Source organism: Orycteropus afer, unplaced genomic scaffold (assembly GCF_000298275.1).
Source record: "Orycteropus afer afer isolate SDZICR_OR568_19922 unplaced genomic scaffold, OryAfe1.0 scaffold00094, whole genome shotgun sequence".
Taxonomy (NCBI): Eukaryota; Metazoa; Chordata; class Mammalia; order Tubulidentata; family Orycteropodidae; genus Orycteropus; species Orycteropus afer.
In genome coordinates, this window is record NW_006921681.1 from 4454275 (window position 1) to 4472587 (window position 18313).

General features: G+C 38.7%; 1 protein-coding gene across 1 annotated transcript in view; it reads right to left on the reverse strand.

Annotated features, from left to right (window-relative positions):
- The window catches only part of RERE (arginine-glutamic acid dipeptide repeats), a 470759-nt gene that overhangs the window by 380091 nt on the left and 72355 nt on the right, over nt 1–18313 (reverse strand). The window contains exon 3 of the mRNA XM_042781181.1: nt 6644–6769. Within this exon, the coding sequence (XP_042637115.1) occupies nt 6644–6769 (126 nt within the window). The remainder of the gene's footprint in view (nt 1–6643; nt 6770–18313) is intronic.

Below are 18313 nucleotides of genomic sequence, written 5' to 3' on the forward strand. Positions count from 1 at the left end.
TGTAAATTTTGGTCAATGACATGAGACAAAGTATATGTGAACTGCTGTATGAAAAGTGAATTTACTCTGTAAATCTTCACCCAAATCCTTAAAAAAAAAAAGAAAGACAAATGTCCTTTATAAACAACAACAACAACAACAATAATAGTTTTAAAACCAGTTACAAATACAGTCATTAGAAGTTTAAATATTGAGTAGCACCTTCTTGGTCTTTAAAGAAGTGAGTGGTATTATCCCACGGACCAGCTTTAAGAACACCGTTTGTGTATCAAGGAAGGTAGTAGCATGGAGAAAGAGCACTGACCTTAAACCCAGGAAACCTGGTTTCTGGGTCTCTAGTGGCCTGTCAACTAAGTGTGAGACTTCGGGAAAGTCAATTACCGCCCTTGGCACTAGCTTCCCAAGCTTTGTAATAAATAGGAATGGTTTGTCTGGGTCCAAATTCTTAAACGCAAGATGCTTTACCCGAACCAAAGGAGCTCCAGTGGTACAGTGCCTAAGGCATTTGCCTGCTAACCAAGAAGGTTGGTGGTTCAAACCTACCAGCTACTCTGTGGAAGGAAGATGAGGCAATTTACTTCTCCAAAGGTTTACCACCTTGGAAACCCAATGGGGGTAATTATGAGTGAGAATCAACTTGATGGTAGTGGGCTCAGGTTTCGAGATTGGGGTGAGGAGAGTAAGGTAGGGTGGGGACACTACAGGAATTACTTTTCTAATGCTTATATATGTTAAGATGAATGAAAAGGGAATCCACAGTAGCTGCTTGTAATGTATTTTTTGAAATAAAGGACAAAGGAAACAAAGGGGGGAAAAAAAAACAGTTGCTCTGGAGTTCATTCTGATTTAAGGCAACCCCATGTGTGTCAAACTAAAACGATGTTGTTTTCCGTAACATTTTCATGTATGATTTTTTCAGAAGTAGATCTCTAGGCCTTTCTTGTCAGGTAGACTAGAACCTCCGGTCTTTTAGTTAGCAGTCAAGTGCCTAACCATTTGTACCATTGGGGACAGCAAGTATGCTGACACTCAGGAAGGGTTCTCACACCATAGTACTAATGCCACTGTCCAATTACACAGTACGTGCACCAGCCTGAATAGCTCTCAGTGGCAGAAGCCATGTACTCTACAAAGTGGGTAATCAGTTCCTTTGTTCAGGAAGCTCTCCAGCATAGTGGAGGCAAAGGTGTGCAGGAATCATCCCAGAAGTAGCCAGGTCATCTATAAGGGAGGGCTAAGACGACTACACAAATTCCCTGGATTCAAACCTCAGTACTGCCACTTAGGAAAGGCAAATCTTATAAAAATATTAACCTAAAGTTTCCTTGTCTGCAAACTGAAACAACTTTAACAGATAGCTACACAGATTAAATGAGTTAAACTACTGCATGTGAAAACAACAGCAGACTCACTGGCACAAAGTAAATGCTCAATGTAAATTCATTTCCTTAACAAAACCCTAGCTTCAGGTTTTAAATGAACCCCCACTGAGAAAAACAAAAACAAAGTAACTCAAAGCTTTCACAAATCAGCAGTTGTCAGAGTACAGATCCTCACATTTTCACTTTAGGAATCTACTGATAAGCACCCTTGGCTGAAAATCATAGCTTCTGCTACAGAAAAATGCACATAAATATGACTTTTCCAGCGATTTCAGGAACTTCACAGATACTCTTAAATTCAAGGAGACTACATAGGAGCCTACAGACCTCAGATTAATAATATCTAGCTTTGGTGATACTTGGGTTGTGGTGCTGGCGAAGAATGCTGAAAGTACCATGGATTGTTAAAAGAACTAACAGTTCAGTCCTGGAGGAAGTGCACCCGAAATGCACTCCTTGGAAGCGAGAATGGCCAGACTTCGTCTCACCTACTTTGGTCATGGTGTCAGAAGGGACCATTCCCTGGAGAAGGATGTCATGCTTGGAAGGGTGGAGGGTTGATGAAAGAGGGGGAGGCCTTCAACAAGATGGACTGACAAGGTGGCTGCGATTATGGGCTCAAGTACAGCAGGGATCATGGAGCTGGTGCAGGATCAGGCAGCGTTTCGTTCTGCTGTGCATGGGGTTGCTATGAGTCAGAAACGACTCCACCGCACCTAACAACAACAGCAACAGCTCTGGTGGTGTAGTGCCTAAGGCATTTGGCTGCTAACCAGAAGGATGGCAGTTCAAACCCAACAGCCACTCCACAGAAGGAAGATTGGGCAATCTACTTCCATAAAGATTTACTGCCTCAGAAACCCAATGGGGGTCATTATGAGTGGGAATTGACTCAATGGCAGTGACTTTGGTTTTGGAGAATAAATTACTTCAAATCAATGTTTGTTTAATTTAAAAGACAATGCTTAAGATTATTTGTTATATGATAAGTATTATACTAAACAACTTAATGAATTATTTCATTAATCTTTGCAACAACCCTTTGAGGTAAGTGGTAGTATTATACCCATTTTACAAGTAAGAAAACTAAGGGTTAGAAAGGGTTAAATTTTCTTAAAGAAGCTCTGGTGGCAGAGAGCCTAAGGCATTTGACTACTAACCAGAAGGTTGGCAGTTCAAACCCACCACCCCCTCAGTGGAAGGAAGACTGGGCAATCTACTTCCGTAAAGATTTACCACCTCAGAAACCCAGAAGGGGTTGCTATGAGTCGGAGCCACCTCGATGGCATTGAGTTTGGTTTGCTTGTTTTTAACCAGAAGCCACTCCTCGGAAGGAAGGCTGGGCAATATATTTCCATTGCCTTAGAAACCCAAGAACGGGTTGCTATGAGTCAGAGACAACTCAATGGCACATAATAACAACACTATTACACAAAGAAGCTCTGGCGGTACAGTGGCTTTAACCAGCATTCAGCTGCTAACCAAAAGGTCGGCAGTTCAAACCCACCAGCTGCTCCACAGGTACAGAAGAAGAAGCATTCTGCTCCTATAAAGATTTATAACCTTCGAAACCTTATGGGGCAATTTCAACCCAGTCCTATCGGGTCACTATGAATCGGAATTGACTTGATGGTAGTAGGGTGTTTTTCTTTTAATGTTAAGCAAAAAAAAATATCAAACGGGAAAAGAAAGATTCTGTAAAGGGTAATGCACTAAAAATATATCAAATTAGAGGTTAAAAAACTTTCCTGAAATAAAATAGCCCAATCCACTAGTACAATACTATCTTATTTATGTGTGTTAGCTACTCAATGAAGGTCTTAAATACAAAAGATAATGGGTGAAAGAATAACAGCCCTTAATAACTAAATATAACTAGCCCTTGATCTCCTAGCAAAGAAAAGAATAAGTGTTGTCAACATGAATGGGGCCCACAGCACCACAGCTGTTCCTATAGAAATAACCATGCATGTTAAGTCCTTTATAAATGGTACAACCATTTCTATGCTTTGCATAGAAAGTGTGTTATGCTGCCATTTAGTGTCTATGCAAACCTCCTGATACTGCCAGTAGCTGAAGGAAAATTATCTCTGACCAGACTAGATGTTTCCTTCGCCTCTTCCCCCACTCGTTACCCTCGCACTACCAGTGGGTACAAGACTTTCTGCTGGAAAATATTCCAGCTAGCAGATTCCTAGTAACAAAACTGTTGCCTTTCTAGCACGGACACTTTAAACATTGACAGATAAGTTATAAAGTGCAGGCCTATTAGTTTATGTCATCATTAGAATGGAAATATATCACAAATATATACCTGAATATACAAAGAAAGCTAAATTTTGATGCAATCAGTGCTACCCTATAAAAACTAAATTAACAAAACTAGTCTATTAGGAAAGACATCTGGTATATCATAGCAAGGAACATTAATGATATTGTCTGCAACCCTGTAATCAATTTTTTCTCCCAGCAGCTCCCTCATTACACTGTATTAGATCTGTGTGCCTGCAGAATTTACAAGAACTCCAACATGGGGGAGGTTTGCCAACTGGATCTGATTCAGATCCAGCTACAATGACTCTGGCAGCACAAACCATCTTTAAAGAACAATTAATAAAGTTAGCTTTCTACAGCACCATCTTGACTGAAAGATTTACCGTTTCATTACAGAATCTTTTCAAAGCCACATATGATGACATATGTGTTCCACCCATCCCAAACTTATTTAAATCTCCAGTGGACACAAACATTGTTGTTGCCAAAAAATAAATACTGGTCATCACTAATGCTAATATAAGAAGTTTACTAAAAATTAATGTAATTATGGGAAAATCTGGAACCCACCCAGCAAATCCTGGTTACTGGGTATTGTGGCAAACGAACAGTCTAACAATGACATCCACACTAACTAGAGAGTAAAACAAGAAAACATCAGCCTAGAAGACAAAAACCTTCTCCTCTTTTTTTGGATATATATGGAAACAAGATGTTAACTGGTAAAGGCTGAAGTTTCAAAAGGAGGTAGCACTGTTTGAGTTAGGACTGTGCAAATTTGTCCTTTAAAATGTCAATCTCTCTCTCCAGAGATTAAAACTAGCTTTTATCCCCTGCATTGGGTTGTATCTTCCATTGTGAATAGCTATTATTTCAAGAATTCAAAGCCTCCCATAATGTGAACGTTTTTTCTGATCTAATTAGTGGCAAATTATACCAGGCAACTATCTAAACATGATACTGTTGTTGTAACAGTTATTCCTAATTTTTTTTTACAATTATTTACATTCCGTCTCCATGGTCTTGGTTCTCTTCATCTTACACCCCAACAACAGCCCTGTCTCTTAACTGGAACATTCACATTCTTTCCCTATTACATACTGCATGCTGCTACCCAGTGACTCTTCCTAAGCAGTGGTCTAGGAATCCGCTTGCCTGGGAGAGAAAGAATAAAAAAAAAGGTGTGTGTATGGGGAGCCTACAAGACTTTCTACTGCCTACTACATAAAATCTTCACTTGTCCAACTTTGTTGTTGTTGTTGTTGTTGTTATGTGCCATCAAGTCGGACCCCTCCTTGGGTTGCCGATGCAGTATCACTATGGAAGTAGATTGCCCAACTTTCCTTCCGAGGAGCGGCTGGTGGGTTTGAACCACCAGCCTTCTGGTTAGCAGTCAACTGCCTTAGGCACTAAGCTACCAGAGCTCCTTGTCCAACTTTGGAGCTCCTCTACGATCTAGCTCCATTTCATATCTCCACGTCTGCCTTCCCAGACCCACTAACCTAAGCTCTTCATGGACGTCCTGTGGGTCATCTTCTCACAATATTCAGACTGAACAGTCCCATTATGTAGGCTACTTATAAAGAGAGGTAGACATGTATACCTGGAAGTCTCCTCTACTGTGTCTATCCACATCTTCCTCGTCTGTCAAAACAAATCAGCTACTCAGAACCTATCTATCGTCACAAAACTTTTCAAGCCTCCACAGATCATTTGGAGCTTTCTCTCTCTTTTTGGCCTAAAATATTAATATCTCTATACTGCAATTTAACAGTTCATTACATACTGACAGTATCTTGAACTGTATGTGTATGTGTTATAGCTGTTACCTTGTATTATTGTTTAATTGTTTCCTGAGAATGAGTTTGAGCCCCACAATCAGATTACATACAAGACAGAGACAGATCTTAACCTTTTTGTGACCAGTGGGACATATATCACCCACCAATACTCCCAGCCTCTCAGGTTTCTTGGAAAGCTTCTAACCCAGCTGTAGTACAAGCTGCAGCACCTGGCAGGGACCTATATAACTGCATGAATCTGAAGAAATGGGCCTCATCCCAACAATCCTACCACCAGCATTCACTTGTATCAAAATCCATATTACTCAAAAAAATAAAATGTTTTCTTTCATTTCAGCATGTCTTCCATTACTGAAAACGCATGTCATCAATAAATAATTCAAAGTAAAAAATAATGAAGTCACAAAAAGATTAGACTACTTTACTGATTAAGGGCAGTATTGGGTACTCAGCAGTTGATCAGAATAACATACACTTGGTTCTCATAATAAAATTTTATCATTAAATCCTCCTAAAGGAAGGGAAAGGAAGGCAAATATATACACAGCTTTCACAAAAAAATAACCAATATGGATCACTAATGCCAGGCCTTTGGGTTCTAAAGGGTAAAGCACTACAGCCATTTCACTCGGCTGTGTCTCACACACCCTTTTCTCCCCTACATTATCACCAGGTAGCAGAGGAATTACCAGGGTACAGCTGTGAGAAATATAGCTATACCCCAACTAGCATTTCAGAAAAGCCTCACTACTTCCAAGCAATATGCTACAGAATGTCACCTGAAAGGATAGCACTCAAAATAGTTTATAGCCATGAGTCCCAATGAGCCTGGGAAAATGCACATTCCACACTTGGACTCAAACTTACCCCCTTTTTTCCCCATTTCAGTTGCCAACATCCATACTCGCTGCTGATTGCCAGCTCCTGCTCCTTGCAGCAGCCCAGCATGCTCTCTGCTGGTGCCAAAATACCCTACCACCAAACCCCACTAACTTCTGGAACTGTCCTAGAGGGGTAAGGTAAGTCCCGTATTTTGCTTCCTCTGTGCATGTACTTTTAACTCCTTTTAAAACACATACAATACAGCACATTTTTAAAGGGACTCTGGGGAGGGAGGTAATATTCCTATTTTATACCCTATGGGATATAAAATATCGATAGCTTTAAAAACGGGATTCTCCTTACCCCTACAGGCCCTCTCCCGGCTTCAGAAAGATGTTGTGGTGGCTGTGATGCCACCGGCAGAGAGCATGCTGGGGGGTCACACAAAGCAGGAGTTGGAGATCTGCAACAGGCCTGAGAGTTGTGGACCTAAAAAAGAAAAAAGTTTTAAGTTAACGTGCCCAATGCCCCCTCATACCCTGGTTATTAGGGGCACTCAGCACACAAGTGGGTATCTGCAAAAATCCTTTACAGATGGCCTCTGAAATATCAGGTAACTGATTGTTCTACCACTAATGTTAACATTTCAGCATTAATCAAAGTCGTTTCTTTATTTCAATGTGAACAAACACGTGACACTTCTGGCTCCACACTTTAATGTGAGATCTGGCATAAAGCAGTATGGTGTGTGCCCCTCGAAATAACCAAGTTCAAATGTGACACAATGCCAAAGCACAGTAACAGTGGCATGCTTTGCCTTTAAGAAAACAAAATTCAATGGCATCAGATAAACACAATTATAAAATGAACCACAAGTGGACAAATTGAGCTTTCAGAAGCGTTTCTAATGAGAGACACTGGAGAGGTAGGATAGGTATACGATAAGCAAATACTGAAGGCATAAGGGTGGCTAGAGAAACCCTCTGCCCTTTTCACCAAGTACTAGCTCAATTTTGTAAAGTTGAAGGAGCGGTAAATAGACGAAGGCTTAATGCCAGAGAACAAAAGACACTCATCAAATGAGTTTTCGTTTTTCTCAAAATGCCTACAAGGTAAGTATTAATGCACAAGACATAGAGCATAAAGTTCAAGGAAGATAGTATTTCTTTTATGGCAAGAAATATTTTGTTATGTATCACATGTCTTCTTTTAAATAAACTTTGTAAACACTTAGCACCAAAAAAATAAAATTAGAGAGTAACTTCTGAAAGCCAGACCAGTCCTTATAAGTACCACAAAAGATACCTAAGACAGTGAAAATGCTGTTCCCTTCAAATATTCCAAGAATTATAAGACAATTTTAAAAAACCTAGCCAATCTAATTTCTTATGGTTTTAAATAAACTAAAAAGACTATAACATCCAAATACTTATGTAACTTGTTCTTAAAGTTGTTTAAAAATTATTAACATTTAAGTATTAAATCATTTTAAGAAAATCTGTTACATATGATTCCAGAGATGCAGAGTCACTTCAACAACTTTCTGTAACCAAAACTTTAATATACTCCATTAACACAAAGTTTATTTTGCATGTCCCTTTGGTGGCATAGCGCCTAAGGTATTTGACTGCTAAACAGAAGACTGTCAGTTCAAACCCACCAGCCACTCCTCGGAAGGAAGAGAGGGCAATCCAATTCCATAGAGATACCGTGCCTCAGAAACCCAAGGAAGGGTCACTGTAAGTTGGAATCAAATCTACAGCAGTGAGTATTTTTTTCTTCGACATTACTCCAAAAATACTAATCCCAAGAAAATAAGCTAATACTGAGAATGTATTTATCATAATCACACTGCATATCACTCTTTAGAGTACATCCTGGATACTGTACACTTAGATTCCCACTATTTCAGTGACAATAGATGATGTCCAGTGTGAATAGCCTTAATCTTCACCACCAGAGACCTCCCTTCTTCCCCTACCAAAGCACTGTAAATTCCAAATCAGAGAGCCACCCATGCACTGTAATGCATCAAAATAAAAATGAATTTCTGGTTAATTTCCTGCACTAAGAATTCAATTAACTGGAGCACTCAAACACTTTAAAATCAAGGGTTTAAAACAGAAACAACTGGCAAAACATTTCTAACCAAGCACCCTGTTTATAAACGTAAATCAAGTAATTATTAAAAACGTTTTAAGCATTAAAAAAAAAAAAAGGCACCATTTTAAACAGAAAACTTTCAACAGTAACATCTCAGTCTCCCTAATTTTCTTTACATTCTTCCAGTGAGAGTTTCTTGGGCTATTTTAAGTTGGTGCTGGGCTCTTAACAGAAGCACCTACATATATATACAAATGACAAATTTCCAGTTCTAAGGAATCATTTTTGAGTAAGACTTTACCAATATTCTTGTACAGCTAATCTCTACAAATATCAGATTTTCTCAAATTTTCTTAAGCTCCTTAAAAAAAAATTAGAATACCTAGAGTTTTCTGCATTGAGAAACTACACTTTTAGAAAATAGGTTTAGTAAATAACAGTTTAGAAAATATTTTATGGAAATGTAATTAAGCAATTTTTTTTCAATTATTTCTTAAATACTGGGTCCTAAAATCCATTTAAATTAGGAGAAAATTAATTCCAAACTTCGTATTCTTGTAGATCATTAAAACTTTAAATATCGTATGGCCTAACATTCATGTTTCCCATGAATGAATACAGACTACTGAGTAAACAGGCTGGTAAGACACTCTGAGATAACTTACTCCCCAACTTCATTTTGAGTTCCACTGACAGGGATACTGCCTTCTCTGTTTATAAACTGACATCCACGTCATACAGAACAGATATGGTTATGGTGTTCACACTTGCAAAGGGATCAGTGCAGGAGATCCTGGGTAGAGTGGGAGAATAATGTAGAATAAAACTCAAAATCATAAAGACCAGGTTTACCAGTCTGATAGAGCCTGGTGAGACCCTCAAGACTATGGCCCCTAGTTACCCTTCAGGCCTGGAATTGAACTCACTCCCATGGCCTCCAGACAAACAACAGACAGGTATATGGACAGAACATTTATACGAGGTAAATACACTCCTTAGAACAGTCAATCATGGGAGAACAGAAGGGCAGTATTTGTACAGGAGGCAGCATGTGTGGTGGTGGTTGTGGGGAGATGTATAGGAAAGGAGGACACAGGGAAGAAGTAACCACAGGGAGTAAGAGGAAAGAGAGCTGTTACACTGTGGGGAATTGTAGTCAATGTTAGGAAACAAAATGTGTATGAACTGCTGTATGAAAAATGAATTTGCTCTGTAAACTTTCACCCAAATCCCAATAATTAATTGGGGGGGAATGGGGGGAATGGACCAGCAGATATGATGCTTCAAACAAAAAGTCAACATCACTGCTCCATAATTGGGGGTGGGGATGGGAGGAGGAGAAGGAGACACCGGACACCTCATCTGATTATCTCCAGCAAACTCAGAACTAATGGATTCCATCCTACTCTTACCTCCTGGAAGGATTTAAGAAAATTATACACTACAAATTTACATGTGAAAAGGACATTTAATCCTGCCCCCCCCATAAACTCAATATTCTACTGCAGCTTATTAAAATGCTTCTAGATAGCTGTCTTTATTAAAACAAACAAACAAAAGGCACGGACTCCAAAAAAAGACTCTTGCACCAAAATCAGTAATTCGCAACACTTCCTGGCTTACAATTCAACTGTATAAGAATTTCTCATGCACTCATTCCTGCCAGCTGAGAGCAGGGAAACTAATGGGAAGAACAACTCCTTGAGAGAATTGTATCAGTGGTATGTATTTGATAAGTTCTATGAATAATACTGAAGTCATTATTCTATTTAAAAAAAAAAAAAAATGTGTGTGTGTGTGTATTGATAAAGAACCTTAAGGTTTTCCTTTCATTAGCCAATCAGTCACAAAGCTCTAACATGAGCCTTTTCCAGGGACCATGAGAGTAAAGGGAAGAAGGAACTATAGAAAGAAATACTCCATTCTGGTGGTATAACTTGAAGGACTGTCAAATCAGGGGCAGAAAAAAAAATCACTGTTTCACGCCTACCATAAGGCATTTTTCTTAAGAGTTGGCCTTCTTTGGAATGTTCACCTAAGCCTGCATCTATCATTCCTAAGAGAAAGTTATTTGGAAAACTCAAAACACAATATAGTAAGACAAAAAAATTATTTAACTTTGACTACATTCACTCAGAATTCACTGAAGGAAAAAACACTAATGTTTAATGTATTTTAAAAGGAATAGTGTTTTATTGTTTAAATACACAAAATACTACACACTGCAGGCTACCAAACCAACCAACCAAATACTGCTGTTGAGTCAATTGTGACTCATAACAACCTCTCCTTGGGTTTCCAAGGCATAGTGCCTAAGGCACTCGACTGCTAACCAGAAGGCTGGCGGTTCAAACCCACCAGCCACTCCTCGGAAGGAAGATGGAGCAATCTACTTCCATAGTGATACTGCCTCGCAAACCCAAGGAGGGGTCGCTATGAGTCAAGTCTGACTCGACGGCACATAACAACAACAACATCTCTAGGGAAATAGAATGCTCAACCTTCCATCTGAGGAGTGGTTGGTGGGTTTGAACTGCCAGCCTTCTGGTTAGCAGTCAAATGCCTTTAGGTACTATACCATCATCTTTGGCTTACTTAATAGAGAGAACGTTAACCCTTTCATGACCCATGGTCACTCAGTGCCCACCTACATTTTAAGCTTCTGGGGTTTACTGGGAAACTATCCCACTTTTAGTGTATACTGCCATCTGATGGGGGCCTGTATAATTGTGCAAATCTTAAGAAACTGACCACCCACTCCAGTACCAGAGACCCCTCGGGACACATGTGTCCAACTAGATGTATAAAAGCCATATAACCTCAAAACCTTTTTTTTTCATTTCATTCAGAATGCCTTTCCTTACTGAAAACACATGGTTCCAACAAAAAATTCAAAGCAGAAAATAATTTGGTCATGAAAGGGTATATCTAGAAGAATCCTACCTAGCAAATGAGGTGCCTTATTTCCTAATAGCATAGGTAAAGAAAATTAAGAGAGTTGATGGAACAGGGATATGAACCCAGACATTGTGATTTCTAAGGCCAAGTTCTCAGCAAAGTAGTGTCCCTAATATCTGCCCCAGTAAAACTATCCTAAATTCTGAATTGGCCGTTTTCAAATTAATGTGGATTTCCTGCTTTCTAACCCCTAAAAAACGTTCTTAATACAATATTTACCAAGTCATGCTTTGATTAGCCTAATATTGAACTGAATGCCTATTTACTGAGTGTCCATACACCATACACTCTGCTGAATGGTTACAGTTGACAAGATGGGATTAAATAATTGTGATGGATAATGCATAAATCTGATTAATTCATTGTGCATACGCTTTGTATATGTACACAAAGCATACGTATTAATGAAGTCTCTAAATTATAATATCTATTATTAGTCATATAAAGGCCTCTAACAAAAAGAGAGAAAGAAAATAAAGTTATCTATCCTCAGTAAGTTTTCATTTTAAAGAAGGAAAAAGAGCTGCTTCTTGCTTTTAATCCATTTCTGAGGAATTCAATTTTGTGGAAAGAGGGAAATTTCAATGGTAGATGGAACCTAAGCTGAAACTAATTTCTCTGCACCCCCTTTTCTGTTGCACTGTCAGGGAATGGCATGAATAAAAACTAATGGGTGGCAGTCAGCTTTTGGAGTAAGGGTACAAACCAGAGATCAGAGAGAACTCCAAATGTTCCTTCCCCAGCAACTCACTTTTTACAATGAAACAAAGAGAGAGATATGGTATTAAATCATGAATAACTTGGCTCCCCACATTCACTCAATAATGGAGATGTGCCTTCTCCAAGGTAACTAGTGGTATGTATCCTTAGTCTACAGTCAAAATCAGTACTTAGAATGTGTGCTGGTAGGGGCAAAAACAATACTCTAAACCATGCAGAGCCATCATAAGAATATATTTAGTCCAGCTAACAGTTAGCTGAAAACACCAAAATATCCCTAATGACATATCCCCGCCTCTAGGGAAACTCTAGTTAAGTTTTAATTTTAAGGACAATGTTCCTAGTTTTAGTGAACCAAATAACCATCCAAACAAATCACTAACATTTATCCAAAATAGTATCTATAATAATCTCAAATCCTATCTGGAAATTCATATGGTATAAGTAACAGCTGAAGAACTTATAAATACCTAATTCTAGGGACCTAAAAATCATACTTTAATCTTATACTGTATGAATGACAGCTTCTTATTAGTTCACACAGAACGCTCATGTGAACATTACAGGAATGGTGTAGACTACTTATCTGTGAAGAATACAGTATGAATTACTACTATTAGAGCTAGACAAGGAATTCCTCAGTGTTATATTGAATGAAAATTACTAATCTCAGTGATCTTCTTGTTAGCATTCTCAGACGTCAGGATAATTTCCAGATAGCAAATTATCTCAATAATGCTTCTTAAGGCCTGGATTTTAATAAAAATGAATTTTGTCATTTTGGTAAAATCAAGAAAGAAATCTTACTTTTAGGGCAGAGAGTGAATGGCTTCCTCTTCAGAATGTCATTCATGAGTCACCCATCCAATTAGAATCTAAGATCACCGAGAGATGGGATTGCATCTTACACTTCTCTTCAGTCCCACTGCCGGTGTTGATGCCGGTGTTGAGTTTAATAGAGGACATCAAGCAAAGTTTTGATAATGACCGAGGAAGGCATTCCTAACTGATGTCTAGGATATGATGCTTCTTGATGCTAATGACTCATTCAGGGATAAAACCCTGAAAGCAAACAAGTCACACACTGACAGAAAAGCTGTGAGAGGACTGAAGAATGAGTTGAAGATGTGGTATCAGGTTAACTCAGTTTCAATTTATGGAGATCCACTCAAGCAAGCCCAAGTAGAGGGACCTCTGCTGAGAGGCACTAGGCAAGGTTAACCTGAGAATCCAAGGGGAAGGAGTATGCAGGACAGCCAGCCTCAGGAGAACAGAGGCTGTGTGTCTCACTGCCTTTGGCCCTCTACTGCTCTCTGCACAGGTGCTCTATTCCTCTCCTTGTCCTGCCTCCCACCCTCTCAGCTCATCTTGCCTAAGGCTGTCCCAACTCCTCTACATTTGGTAATTCTAGCCCTCTGCCACTAAATTTTATTTAAGGAGCTCTGGTGGTACAGTGCCTAAGGCATGTGACTGCTAACCAGAAACTGGCAATTCAAACCCACCAGCCACTCTGCAGAAGGAAGACTGGGCAATCTGCTTCCATGAAGATTTACTGCCTCAGAAACCCAAAGGGGGTCGCTGTGAGTCTGAATTGACTTGATTTACTTTGTAGTTGTTTAGAATATACACAGCAAAACACACAATTCAAGTTGTAAAACTCAGGGACATTGATTACAGGCACCAGTTGTACAAATCATTCTCACCTACCTCTTCTAAGTTGTTTCACCCTCATTAACATAAAAGCAATACCCCCTAAGGTTCTTATCTAATCTTTCTGTTGCTGTTGTCAATTTGATCTCAAGCAGATAGGTCTTAAAAAATCATAATGCTCAAGGCAGGACTGTTTTACTAGTTAAGCTAAACTACTGCTCATTTGTAAGGTGACTCCAGGAGATACTTTTGGTCTAAGGTTTTAATGATTATCTCCAGACAAGAGTTTCAGGGGTTCATCCAGACACCAAGGTCGGTGGGGTACATTCTTGACTAATCCTTTCAGCTTTGCTCCCTCTTTTAAGTGCCTCAGTTTCTTACTTTCCCAATTCCAAATTCTAAGAAAGAAATTTGACCAAAAACAGCATTGCCATTCTATCTTACTATTCTTTCAAAGAGCTAAAGATTTTGCAAGCTACTTTATTTTCAGTTTAGAAACTTAAGTTGCAAAGCTGCCTTATGTACCTGATGAGCCCCCTTCTATGCATACACTGTCCATAACTGCACTCTACCTCTCCGCTTTCTTAAGTCCCTACTTTTGACTCCTAGTTTCATAGTTACTTTTGTCATTGTAGTGAAACAAATCCAGATCTCCCAGTGTGTAAATAAGTAAAACCAAGTGAAAAGTTCCTAAAAGAATGAGAGCTAACAGAACATGTAATTCACTTACTTTGGAAATTCTAGTTTAAAAAAAAAAAAAAAAACTCAGCTTGGATAGGAACTTACTACTTTGCACTCCCATACCCTCTACCTACACCAGTGAAAAGTGTGTGTTCCAAATATACCTACCTGTGTAGAATGGTAGTAGCTTTAGGTGTTTTAATGGTTAAATGTTAATAAAGCAGAAACCACAGATCTCATTCCTATAGGCCAGATGACCATATAATCCATCTTCCAAAAGAGGATACTTTTTAGAGTAAAATGGGGCATTATTTAACAGTTTGGCAGGACAACAGACATAAACCAGGATGTGAGGCAGCCATGTTTTACGACCACGGATTCAGAATCTAAGGGGATACAGTAGCAGAGCCTAGAAGACAACCCAGGTCCCACATAAAATCTAAATACTCTTCTCTTGCTCTCACACAGAATTAGTTCATTAAGTATGACCCAGGGTCCTCAGTTCAATAAAGTGCCATTATGCTCCTCTCAGTAACTGGTTAGATGACTAATTATTTCCCATTTCTCAATTCATTAGCTTATGCTATGTTTGACGTTGCAATCTTGCTTAGTATGTACTTTAAAACCTGAAATATCTTATGCCAAAAAAAAAAAAATCTACTGTGGAAAATCGGTTAATTCTAATTTGTGGTGTAAACAAAGAAACCAATTTTTTTTATTATTATTTTAAGACAGCTAAAAAGATAATTAATCAATGACATTTCAAAGCTATTGGCTTTTTGTTTTTCATTACTCCACTTGCCATGTTATTTGCTGTGGGCAAAACAAACTCTTTCTTTTATTTTATTTATTTTATTTTTTAATCTTACAGAGAAACAAAGCCTATTTCCTTCTGCCCATCCTTTCCCCTGACAGCATGAGTAAACTGGAGGAAAAAATCTATTACTATTCTAATCTACTTGGTTATCATTTCATATGTAGTATAGAGAAACAAAGAAAAAGGAAAGTGAGTATCAAAGAATAACTAAATTCCTTTCAGCAGCAAATATTTCATCATCTCAGTTTTTACACAACTATGAGTATGTGCTGAATACAGAACTTCAAACGAAAACGTTAAGAAATACCACTGTGTGATTTAGAATAAGGTCTATCCAAACATATTGACCCTACATCTCACGTTGTTTTTGCAGACAGCTTTAATGTGCTGCATTCAACCAATACTGACAACAAAAGCCTCAGCTTTTATTGCTATTAATCCCCTGAGCAATTACTGTAACTCAGCAGGAACCTCTGCCCAGAACAGCAACTATCACACTGTAATCAGCATTTCATAAGAGATGCTGTTCAAACATGAAGTACCTGCTAATGTGCCAAAAAAAAAAAAAACAGTACAAAAGGGGTTCAAAATCAAATAGGTAAAAGAAAAATCTTTGCAATTTTACTTCATATCTATATACTGTCCATAGTGCACTGGTATCAGATTTAGTAAAAATCATACACAAAGACAATGACCAGGGACAGAGTAGAGGCAGCAGCCACTACTAAAACTCTTCAGGAAACAAGACCACCACCTAAATTTTCGGATGTCAGAACAGCATCTGTAAAACATCTTCAGAAGAAAAGATATAATAAATACAGCAAAGATCTCTGAAAACAGAAAATTCATACTGACAAAAAAACTGAATAGAAAATGTTTGATGTGACAAGATTCAACTACAAGGCCATCTTGTAAAACAATCAGAGAAGTTAGAAGCAGCTGATCAAGAATAAATCAATCCAAAAAGTGAAAGCCACATTTGACTTTCTTTTAAAACAGTAAGTGTGGACTACTTATTTAATTATCTTCTGTTAAGAAAAACGGCATGCAATTTTTTAACTAGCTAAATCAGATTATACTAATTGGATGTTTGGGAGTCATTAAAAATGATTTTAAAAAAAAGAAATGAAAGAGATGCAGAGTTAAAGATCTTTTCAGACTACATTTACTTCTCTTCAGACTGAACTATCATACGCAATGTGCGTCAGAACATAAATACAAGTATGTGTCACTTAACATCCATTTGAGCAACGTCTGACTGCATATATGTCCATGGTCCCATAAAGTCTGTTTGTTTGTTTTAAAGGAAAATCAGCTCTTCTTTTATTATTTTCCCCTAATGGTTTCAACAACCTGCAATATGCAGATAACACAACCTTGCTTGCTAAAAGAGGACTTGGCAGCACTTAGTGATGAGCCTTCAGTATGGCTTATACTTCAACATAAAACAAAAATCCTCACAACTGGATCAATAAGAGGAGCTCTGGTGGCTGGACAATGGTTAAATCACTGCATTGCTATCCAAAAGGTTCATGTTTTGAAGCCACCAGACACTCCACAGGAGAAAGATGAGACAGCCTGCTTCTGTGAAAATTTACAGCCTTGAAAACCCTACGAGGCAGTTCTACTCTCACCTATAGGGTCACTGTAAGTCAGAATCGACTTGTTGACAGTGTGTTTGTTTTTTAAGTGGATCAATAAGCAACATCATGATGAATGGAGAAGCTATCAAAACTGTCAAGGATTTCATTTTATTTGGTTCCATAATCAATGCCCATGGAAACAGCAGTCAAGAAATCAAATGACATACTGCATTGGGAAAATCTGCTACATAAGACCTCTTTAAAGTGTTAAAAGCCAAGATATCAGTTTGAGGACTAAGGTACACCTTACCCAAGCCATGGTATTTTCAATCACTTCATGTGCATGTGAAAGCTGGACAACAAATAAAGAAGATAGAAGAACTGATCCCTTCAAATTATGGTGTTTGTGAAGAATATTGACTACATCATGGACTGCCAGAAGAACAAACAAATCTGACTTAGAAGAAGTACAGCCAGAATGGTCCTTAGAAGGGAGGATGGCGAGACTTTGTCTCATGTACTTCAGACATGTTATTAGGAGGGATCAGTTCCTGGAGAAGGACATCACACTTGGTAAAGTAGAGGGTCAGCCAAACAGAGGAAGATCCTCAACAAGATAGACTGGCACAGTGGCTTCAACAATGGGCTCAAACACAGCAACCACTGTGAGGATGACATAGGACTGGGTTGTATTTTGTTCTGTTGTACACGGGGTCAGTCACTATGAGTTGGAATTAACTCAATGGCACCTAACAACAATAATGGTTTTAAAGACGTCAAACCCAGACTCTTGCAGCTTTGGACCATGGATGGGATACAAGCAAGTGAGGCAGAAGGCACAGCACTGAGTGTGGGCTTTTGGGTTTTATCCAGCAGGCAGGCAGCTGCAGGCCGCTGCAGACCCCAAGCTGCTACTACTGCTCAGGCAGGCAGAATAGGGGGCAGGGCTGGGCATGCTCTGCTCCCTCATCATTAGCTTCCTCTCACTCGGCTCCTGTCACTGCTACACCCACCGCCCATTCCCCCAACCTGCACTAGAAATGCCAGCAGCTCTAGCAGGGGCAATAGCGACGCCAAGGATGGCAAGAAGCGGGCTCCTGTAAGGTTTCAAAATGGTGTTTGCACAACATCCAAATCACGTAACATGCTATTTCATGGAATATATCATGGACATTAGCGACACATACCTGTATAGTCAAAAGTTACAAAGGTTTTCAGAAATACGGGGACAGATACATATAACTTCTAATGAAAGCAAAAGAATTAGAATTTCTCTACACCTAACACTGCAGAACTGTGATTCACAGTCTTAAGTACAAAGATTGCTTTTTAACATCAAAATGTTTCAAAAATCCCCATGTGATAGTATTATGACACTATTTCAAGAATCAACTGTCTTAGGAAAATACATAAAGATCGTATAATAAACAGTGGTTATTAAGTACTTATTATTTTTAAAAATCGATGGAATTTAAAAATCACACCAGCACAGACATACATTTGAAAAGCAGCTATACAGAC